This window comes from Chinchilla lanigera, unplaced genomic scaffold, assembly GCF_000276665.1.
Source record: "Chinchilla lanigera isolate Chin_1 unplaced genomic scaffold, ChiLan1.0 scaffold00026, whole genome shotgun sequence".
NCBI lineage: Eukaryota > Metazoa > Chordata > Mammalia > Rodentia > Chinchillidae > Chinchilla > Chinchilla lanigera.
This window is the reverse complement of record NW_004955427.1, coordinates 25,361,410-25,371,552: the sequence shown is the minus strand read 5'-3', so window position 1 is coordinate 25,371,552 and position 10,143 is coordinate 25,361,410. Positions and strand designations below refer to the sequence as shown.

The 10,143-nt window shown below is 50.9% G+C and overlaps 1 protein-coding gene across 8 annotated transcripts in view; it reads right to left on the bottom strand.

Moving 5' to 3' along the window:
• Positions 1–133: 133 nt before the first annotated feature.
• The window catches only part of Scn5a (sodium channel, voltage gated, type V alpha subunit), a 75,903-nt gene continuing 65,893 nt past the window's right edge, over positions 134–10,143 (bottom strand). For all 8 annotated transcript variants that reach the window (XM_005386579.2, XM_013515220.1, XM_005386585.2 and 5 more), the window contains 5 exons: positions 8,977–9,030; positions 8,263–8,400; positions 7,518–7,622; positions 6,152–6,422; positions 134–3,525 (listed from right to left, as the gene is read on the bottom strand). In XM_005386579.2, coding sequence (XP_005386636.1) covers positions 2,285–3,525; positions 6,152–6,422; positions 7,518–7,622; positions 8,263–8,400; positions 8,977–9,030 — 1,809 coding nt within the window. In that variant the 3' untranslated portion in view covers positions 134–2,284. The remainder of the gene's footprint in view (positions 3,526–6,151; positions 6,423–7,517; positions 7,623–8,262; positions 8,401–8,976; positions 9,031–10,143) is intronic.

Here is a 10,143-nt window from a genome sequence, read left to right as displayed (position 1 = left end):
AAAAAAAAAAAAAAGAATCACCCCAACCCCCAGCACCTACTCTCCAGTCTTGCTCCAGCCAAGGCCTCCTGATCGCCTTCTCACGAAGCTGCCATCAACCTCGTCAAGTCTGAGTACAAAAACAGAGCCCAGACCAGGTCATGTAAGTCATTTATTGGTTTGTTTTAAAAATACGTATTTTATTTATACACGAAGTTTGGTGAGAAGTGCTCAATTAGTTCGACAGCATCTGGCACTTGAGGCGTGTCCCTTCCCCCTCCTCCTCCTCTTCCCCCTCCTGCTGGCACTGTGCAGTTCTGGAGGAAAAAATGCCACACTGACCTAAAGGAGCCTGCTCATCCCTGCCCTCAGCTGCCAACCGCAGCCAGCCCCAGCACCTGTCTTGAGGCTCCTGGGCTGTCCACACACAAACCAGTCTCCTTCCGGCCAGAGGGCAAGCGGCCCGGCTGTGTTCCTGCTGGGTGGGGGTGTCGGGGGTACACACTTCTCCAGGCCTTGAAAGCAAAGCACAAGTCTACAAAAATAAGATTTCCACTCAGAAAAGTGTCACTGGGACAGTTAAAACCAAGTCCCACGCTGGACTCGAAGGGAACACGGGAGGAGTTTCTAGGAGTGGGGTGGGGGGGCGCTGGGGTTGTCACCTAGGGAACTGGAGTGACAAGAAGAAACATAATACTTTACTCGCCGGCAATGCCCTCCTTCAGCACTGCCACGAGCATCGCGAATGTCCAGCCCTCCGACAGCGCGGCGAGGTAGGTGAGGAGCAGCCAGCCTAGCGCAGGTGGGTGAGACTGAGCTGGCCTGTGAGGTGGATGCCCCGCAGAGGGCAGCTCTGCTGGGGAGCTGACTGGGCAGCGGGGCTCCTGCCTGCTCAGGCTCCACCAGCGACCCTGTCACCTCAGGGTGACAGTGCTTTACTTTGAAAGATTTGCATATGCTAAATAGGATTGTCAGCAGCTATAGAGGTCCTGGGGGTAATTGGACTAGTAAGGTGTTTTTCCCTGAAAAAGCCTTCTTGCAAGACCTATGCGGTATCCTAAACCCTGTCCCAAGGAAGTCCTGCACATGGTGTTCCAGACTCCGGCCTCCTTTCCCAGAGGAGATCAAAGTTTTGTCCCCCCCCAGGGATGAGAGCCAGCCTGGCCATCCTGCGAGCCGTTTCCTCCCTAATTCATGACACTGCATCTGGAGAAAGGCTGGCGCCCAGGCAGGGTCCCCTCCGCACACAGCCAGAGATGCATGGTCCTGGGGAGAGGCTGGCAGATAGCAGCAGCTTCCTTTCTTCACATGGGCCTGCAGGCCAGCACAGCTGCGCAGGGGTAAACTGAGCCCAAACCTCAGGGCTCAGCCTTCTTGTTCTTGGCCCGTCAGGCAGGGCCTACCACGTTCTGCGAGCAAGGACAAACTGTAAACCCAACAGTGAGTGGGGCTGGTGTGCTTTTTTTCACCGGATGTAGTGTTAATACTCTTACAAGAGGGAAGAAAGGGCAGCATCCATGCCCAGGACTAGCCCGGGGCTCAGGCCAGTCTTCCGGAAGCTTTTTATTTTCATAGGACTGACCAGTATGGCCTGCATAAAAATGGGAAAAACTGGACCCTGGGGAGAATGGAAGGCCAGAATGAGCCCCACTGACAGAACCCAAGGAGGTGGGAACGAGGGGAGCCCAGGCCCTCTGCAGCCTGGGTCTGGCCTCCTGTATGGGAGTAGTGTGTGCACACGCATGTGAATGAGGAGTGTCAGTCCCTGGACCCTCAGCCCAAGCAACAGAGGACCGGTCCCTCCTCGAGCAGGGAAGGTCTGGGCGAGCCATACTGCATTCCGGTTTTGCTTTGCGGACAGACTGGCGTCCCTAGACGCTCCTGTTTGGGATTAAGAAGACACAGCATAAATGGCTGCCAACATCCATGGAAAAAACATTAGTCCTTTGCTCAAGTAAAAAAATATCAAATATAATAAATTTACGAAAGCCTGTTCACAACACGTACAGTCTATTTTATGTTTCACCTCAACAGCTGCGATGATGAGTGCTTTGCAGAGCCCAGGGTGCTACCTGGCCAAGCCAGGCCCCTGGTTTACACAGGGCTCCAGGGACAGCCTCCAGAATAGCGGGTTCCTTCGCTGCTTCAGCTGATGACACAACACCACAGAGCTCTGTGGAGCCACAGGCCGAGCCCATCTCTTACCCCTGAAGCCCAAGGCCAGGAAGGCCCCAGCATGCTGGTTTTGACTGCATTCAGGTTTGCCACAGTACAAGAGTGTGTGTCCTGGCTGGTGGGGCCGGGCTCATACTATCGACTCTCGGTCCCTGTCTGGGGATGGGGGGAGGTCTGCGAGATCCTCACTGTGGCTGTAGTCAGACACCCGCACCTGGAGGTTGTCACTAGTGGCCCTGGTGACACTATCATAGGAGGGTGGGAAGGACGTGGAAGAAATGGAGGAGCTGGAGGGTGGCCCGTTGCGCCGGGAGAAGTTCTCGTTCATCATGTAGGCAATGAGGCCCTCTCGTTCGGGAGCGTCCTCTTCAGAGAGACCGCCGCTGCCCGTCTGCTGGCGGAAGAGGAAGGAGGCATGTTTCACGGAGCGCTGCAGCAGGTGCCTCCGGAAGGCCCGCTGGATGACTGTGGCCGATACTTCCTCATGCTTGCGCCGCAGCGTGGTGGTGATGGGCTCATAGGAGATCTTGGATGGGTTGGCCGCCATGAACTTCTCCTCCATCTGGATCTTCAGGGCATCCATCTCTCCAGACTCCCCCAGGACCCTCTTGGTGAAGGCAAATAGGATGTCCATGCAGTGGATACGGTCTCCACTCACCATGGGCAGGTCCATATTGATGAGGCTGATCTGGTTGGGCTTGGCGATACGGAGTGGCTCAGACAAGGCATCTGCGAAGTCGGATAGGGCTGAGTACTCGATAAACTGGGTGGCCTCTGGGTCAAACTTCTCCCAGATCTCGTAGAACATGTCAAAGTCGTCTTCACTCAGAGGCTCAGTGCTCTCCTCTGTGGCCACGCTGAAGTTCTCCAGGATGATGGCGATGTACATGTTGACCACGATGAGGAAGGAGATGATGATGTAGGTGGTGAAGAAGAGGATGCCCACGGCTGGGCTCCCACAGTTGCCCCGGGAGCCATTGCTGTTGGGCAGATTGGGGTCACAGTAGGGTGGCCCCGTGTTGAGGATGGGGCTGAGGAGGCCATCCCAGCCAGCCGATGTGGTGATCTGGAAGAGGCACAGCATGCTGTTGGCAAAGGTCTGGAAGTTGAACATGTCGTCAATGCCGGCCTCCCACTTGACATAAGCAAAGTTGGCCATGCCAAAGATGGAGTAGATGAACATGACGAGGAAGAGCAGCAGCCCGATGTTGAAGAGGGCGGGCAGGGACATCATGAGGGCAAAGAGCAGCGTGCGGATCCCCTTAGCCCCACGGATCAGTCTGAGGATGCGGCCGATTCGGGCCAGGCGGATGACTCGGAAGAGCGTCGGGGAGAAGAAGTACTTCTGGATGATGTCAGAGAGCACCGTGCCTGTGGGGAGCAGCAGGACTGTGGCCTCTGACAGAAGCCTGTCCACCTCCCAGGCCAGCACTACTCTGTTCAGTGAGGAGCCGGGGCAGAGGGCCCTTCCAGGAGGAATGGGCCTAAGGAGCACACTGGACTCTACCTTCCCCCATCTCCCTAGAAAAGCTCTGGATACACCTGCACAACAGAGTTGTATCCACCTTCTACACTGTGGGGTCTGAGGCTAGAGCGGACTCGCTTAGCATCTCAGCAGCCTAGAACTCAGGTCTTACAGCTCAGAATGCAGTCTGAGGGCCAGCAATAATGGGCTCTGGGTACCTATTAGAAATGTAAAATCTCAGCTCTAACCCCAACCCATTTCTTTTTCACAAGCCTGGACAATTCATGTATGCATGGGGGACATGAAACACTGCCCCCAAACCCGTGCTCCCAAGACCACACCATGCCTCAGTGGCTTCTCTCTGCCTTTCTATGACAGTTCCTGTCACCTTTCAACTCTGCTTCCCTGCAGGGCTTCCTCAGCCCTGGGTCTTTAGTGACTACTTGGATTTGAAGTTTTAAGGAACTTGGGCATAAATTATAGGACAAAGTATAAAGTAAACTAGCCTTATATTGGTCCAAGTGACATTTCCTGGCCCTCATTTAGTAATAATTTGCTGGCTGACATGTGTCAGTAGGGCCCTGAGCCAAGTACTTTGTGGCCATCATTCCATTCTGACCTTCCCATCACGCTGGAAAAGTGAGCTGATACCATCACCCTCATTTTCCAGAAGAGGAAAACTGAGAGGTGAAGTAAATTACTCAAGTTGCCACCAAAGTGAGAAGCAGAGATTTGAACCCAGACATACTGGCTCTAGGCTGACCTCAGAACCGTGGAACCATGGCTTCTGGTGTGGCCACACACTGGGACCAGAAGGCCATGCTGAGGTATATGCTGCACCTCCAAAGCCTCTGTGACTCTTCCTCATGGCTCACTCCTGCTGCTGATGTCCTGAATTGTCAAAAGGGTCTCTCCAGCTCTGTGGGGCACTGTCACCCTCACCTCCACCTGAGTCCTTGGGTGTTCCTGACCTTCATTCATGCTTCTAACCACCTGCCCATCACTGCAATGACAGCCATGCTGCCTCACTCAGCCTTTGCATCACCATTTGGGTTCACCAGAGGCAGGAAGACAAAAGTCAGAGTCACCCAAAAGGGCAGGGTAAAGAGTTTGGGCTCTGAGCACATTGTGACAAAAGAAAAAGGATATAAAATAAATTAGATTTCATTAAAATTAAAAATTCCTGTGCTTCAATGAACACCACCAAACACCACAGATAGGAGAAAATATTTGCAAGTCATATATCTCATAAAGGACTAGTATTTAGAATATAGAAAGAACTCTTACAACTTAATAATAAAAAGATAATTAACTCAGTTTAAAAAATGAAGCAAGGGGTTTGAACAAAGATTTCTCCAAAGAAGATGTACAAATTGACAAAAAGCACATGAAAAGATGTCCAGCATCATTAGTCACCAAGAAAGTATAACCCAAAAAACTTCATGAGACATCACTTCATACCCACTAGGATGGCCATAATAAAAAAATAGAGACAAAAACGTACTGTTGAGAAAGGAACTCTCACAGTTTGATGATAAGCATGTAAAATGATGCAGCCACACTGGAAAACAGTTTGGTAGTCCCTCAGAATTTTAGATTAGTAGCTACCAAAGCTGAGGGAGAGGGAAAATGGAGAATGAGTACTAAATGAGTGGAATTCCTCTTGGGGTTAAGTTAAAGTTCTAAAATTAGGTACTGGTGATGATTGTGCAGCTCTGTGAATATCTAGTCCTACAGCACATAAAGACATTTCAGTGACAGACTGAATATATATAACAGTGGTCCTATAGGATTTATATTGCCTGTTGACATGGCAGCAGCCTCAGTTTGTATCTCAGTCTGTGATGTTCACACAGTGATGAAATTGACTAATGGCACATTTCTCAGACTCTCCATCAAAAAGCAATGCAGGATGGCATTAAAACCCATGAATTGTATACTATGATGTGAACTTTAAATTAATTTTCTGGTATATAAATTCTATCTCAATAAAGCTGTTATAGAAAGAATTTGGGCTCCCAGGTGGACCAGACATCCTACATGTGCTGCTTCCTAGTCCTGTGTTTCCCTCCCTCAGTGCTAATTCTACAAAACAAATCATAGGAGGCAAGGGATATTGGAAGCAAACTGGAACACACCTTGCAGCTTAGACTCCAGAATTTTCCATTTGCAGGAATGACTTCTGCCCTAGCAGGCCACTGACCTCCTGTCGCTGGGAACTTACCCAGTGAACCTCACTTTTCAACCTAGGGTGCCGTTTGCCTTTGGAGGGCCAGAGAGTCTCCACCATTTCCATTCCCTTTTCCAGGTACCCTGGAAGCTCTCTGAGTAGCCAGAGAGCTGTGCTTCAAGTCCCCTGGAGGGCGGGGATAGGAAAGGGTGTAGGTCCTCTGCTAGGTCAGCTCCTTTGGCCTGCATGGGACCTCCCAGACAAGTTCTTTTGGGAGGGTGTGTGTGTGTCTGTCTAGGGCTGAGGGAGGGGGCTGGCTTGGGGAGGCTCCTCCACCTTGTCCAGCTGACTTGCATACACACCCACGATGGAGAGGATGACAACCACGAAGTCGAAGATGTTCCAGCTGTTGGTGAAGTAATAGTGGCGCAGGGCAGTCATCTTGACGATACACTCGCCTGTGAAGATGGCTACGAAAAGCAGGTTGATCTTCGCCAAGATGTTCACTTTCTCAGGGCTTTGGTCATCAGTCTCCACCATCATGGTCACCATGTTCAGGCAAATGAGGAACATGATGCTGACGTCAAAGGCCTGTTTGGTCACGATGTCAAATATGAAGCCCTGGTACTTGTTCTGAAAGAAACAAGGGGCAAAAGAGCACAACGAATGAACAAGAAAGAAGGGGCAAAAGAGATGAACTCAGCAGTGGCCTCAGACAGGCTAGTGGACCCCCTGGGGCTACTTCTTGGTCCTGACCACATGTCCTCCTACTCCATCCTCAGTGAAGATACGGCCCCCACCACACTGCCATGGCGAGTGCAGAGGAGGACATCACGGTGGCCAAAATAGCTGGCTTTCTGCTTGACATCCTGGGCTCTGAGGCCCAATCCAGGGCTCTGTCCTCCATGAGGCTGCCCCTGATGGATCTTCAGGGAGAGATTTCTCCTATTCTGAGTTGAGTCTCCTCATGCACGGTGCTTTTCTTTGTTCCCACAGACAAATTCAAGTCAAATTTAAACTTCAATCCTAGTAATTGTATCAGCTCTCAGATGAACATATTTTCTCTACTTTTTTTATGGGATTGATTTTATTTATTCTGGTTTATTTATGGAGTCAAAATTATTCTAGTCTATTTGTATGTGTATTTAATTATAAACTATCCTAGGTTATCCTGGGGGAAGAGAAAATTGTAAAGAAGCAAACACACACAAATCTAATCTAGAACAGAGCACAATGAATGAACAAGAAACAATCAGATGAAAGTGATGAGCTGGATTTAAAAAACTAGGTGTGCCACTTGTTAGATTAGGTTACATTACTTAATCACATTGAGTTTTCTTCTGGGCTCCCTACTTTTTTGGAGAATAGCTCCATCAGGCCAAGGAACACAGCCTGGCAGAGAACCCAGCACCCTCCACCCCAGCTCTGCTCACTCAGGGATGCTTGAATACAGCTCCCATAACACAGAGGTTCTAGGATGAGGCCGCGAGTGGGATAGGGACTGGGGACATTGCCTGCACTCTCCAGGGAAAAGGGTCAGTAGTGTCCCCTAGATGCCCCTGCCTTCTTCCCCATTATCCATATGAGGTAGGGACCTCTACGTGGGTCAGACATCCAAGAGCATCTCAAGCTGGGACGACAGATTGTGAAGAGGCCCTAGTGACTGGCTGTGTGGCTGGGGCTCCCACCCCAAAGGCCCTCCCCACTCTGCCAGGAAGCCCAGCTCACCAGGGGCCGTGGGATGGGCTTCTGGGGCTTCTTGGAGCCCAGCTTCTTCATGGCGTTGTAGTACTTCTTCTGTTCCTCTGTCATGAAGATGTCCTGGCCCCCTAAGTGCAGCAAGACAAGCAGCAGCCTCGTTTTGGGGTTCTTAGAACCCCAGCACAGAATGCACAGGGCCCTGCCTCCTTGATGAAAGCGCCTGGGTCAACTGGGTCACCTCACTTCCCCTGGTGGAGAAAGGATGTCCCTATCCTGCACCAGACCTGCTTTTCCAGAGTCCCTGTCCTCATTAACCTTGATATTTCCCTGGCTTTGTGACCTGAAAATGCAATGCCCACCCAACCTCTTCCCTTTGCCCAGCTCAGCCAGCCCCGAGGTTCTCTCTGCCCACTTGGTTTGCCTACAAATAGTCATGGCCCTCATGATGGAGGTCCAAGAAGACTGTGGGCCTCTGCATAGCCCCACCCATAACCTCTGACTGTGGACCTGGTGAATAACCCAACCCTCATCCCAGCTGCTCTAAGGTAAGCTTGGCAGGTACTGTGTCTCCCACCAAAGCCCCTTCATATGTCCTTACAGGCCTAGCAAGTTACATCTGTGGATGCCTCTGCTCTACTTATTCTACTGCAGTAAGAGGACCAAACCCAGCAGGGAGGGGGAGGTGGGCCCTGTAGCCACACTGGCTCCTCAGTCCTCTGGCACTGGCCCTGCCCCGCCCCACTCTGCCTATGTGGAGTGGTGCTCTACGTATCTTTTTCTTCTGTTGGTTGAAGTTGTCAATGATGACACCAATGAAAAGGTTCAGGGTGAAGAAGGACCCGAAGATGATGAAAACGACAAAGTAGATGTACATGTAGAGGTTGTACTCCCACTGGGGCTGCTCTTCATACTAAGGGGAGAAATCAGACATGGAGATCAGACAGTCTGAGGTCTCAGGATCTGACAGGCAGAGGTGGTGGCACAGAGTTATTCTGTGGACGTGGTTGTGTCCAGAGGAAGCCACCAGCATGGGTGTGGTTGTGTATCTGCGAGTACAGAACAAGGCCAGGGGAAGGTGGGACAGAGGAGGGCAGTAGGCATGCTGGGCTTGGGGCTGGCACTATGTCAGGGGGTGACTTCTGCTCCAGGGCCACTGATAGGTTGGTATATTGGGGCTGGGCTTAGTCTTCACTGAACTAGATTTTCATCTCTCTTGCTGTCATCTCATTCTCCTGAGGTGAGATCTGAGTAAACTACAGTGAGCTTGGTCTGAAACACATTTGAGAATCTCAGTCTGCTTGGAAGATCGTGCAACCCCGTCCCAGAGCCAGGCCTGGGTGCTCCAGCAGAGCTGAAGCCCAGTGGACACACAAGATCTTGCCCTGGCAGGTGGGGCATTCAGATGTGGACACTGATTCCCTGGTAGCCAAGTAGCCAAAGGCTTAAGGCATTCCATCTGGTGACAGAGGCAAGGGTGGTGACCTACCCCTCTGGAGTCCACAGCTGCATACATGATGTCCATCCAGCCTTTAAAGGTTGCCTGGAAGGAAAAGTGAAGGTTAAGAAAATCACTGAGCTCTGCATCTTGCTTGGGCTATGCAGGACTCCAATCTTGACAGATGAGGCCAAGAAAGAACCTTCCATAGGAAGCAAACAGGCCTCAAACACCCATTTGTTTGTCAAATGGCTGGGTGCTCCACACAATGGTCTCTAGGTCCGAGGGTGAAGGGGAAGCAGCTGCGCAGACACTGACAGAAGGCTGTGCAGTGAGAGGTAACCGTCTTGAGTGCTTTGAAGGGAGGCTGGGGCCGGAAGGTCTGCCTTCTGCTCTGCATACACTGCAGGTTCTAACACAACAAAGTCTCGACAGTGAGCATCAGGGACGGCGGGGTGGGGCTTGGACTCCCTGGCCCAGCTTAAGGTTGACCTCTGCTGACCTGGACCCCCTCATTGTGTACTTCAGGGAACCATGTGGCTTCTGCTCTGCAGACTTTCCTGAAACCCATGAAAAATCCCTGCCTTGGCCTTAAGGGATTTTGGCCGGTGGTATGTTGGCCTTGGATTTCCAGAAGGAGAAAAAACCTTCATTGTCATGTTGGCCAATTTCTCTAATATAAATACTCCTTCCATGGCTAATTTCAAGTTACCAATGTGCTATTACTGAACACAGAGCTGGAAAGAGATGTGTAGAGGCACAGTGTTATGGTATTTCTAGGACAAATAGAACAATAAATAACTGTAAATAACTTCCACAGCACAGATGATAATAATGCTGAATTCTGAGTATTTGCTACTTCTGTTGTAACCTCATTTAGTTAATTATATATTTATAAAATTTAATTTTTTATGATGGCTGTGCTTACAGGCTTGCAAAATTTCTGCTAATGTCACACCAAGCTCCAGTGCAGCACACCAAGGAACGCTGGTGGGGGCTGAGAGAAGGAGACAGGCCCTGGCATGGCCACACTGGCTGCCCTGGGCCAGGCTGCCGGGGAGAGGCAGACAGCGCTGAGAGACGTACTTGTTGGTTAGACCAGCAGCCCAGTGGGGTCTTACTTGTGTCTTTGGCAAAACCTAATCCCCTCCAAGGCCCCAAGCCTCTCTTCAATGCACAAGCTCAGCTACACAAACTTTCTGTGCCTAAACTTCTGAG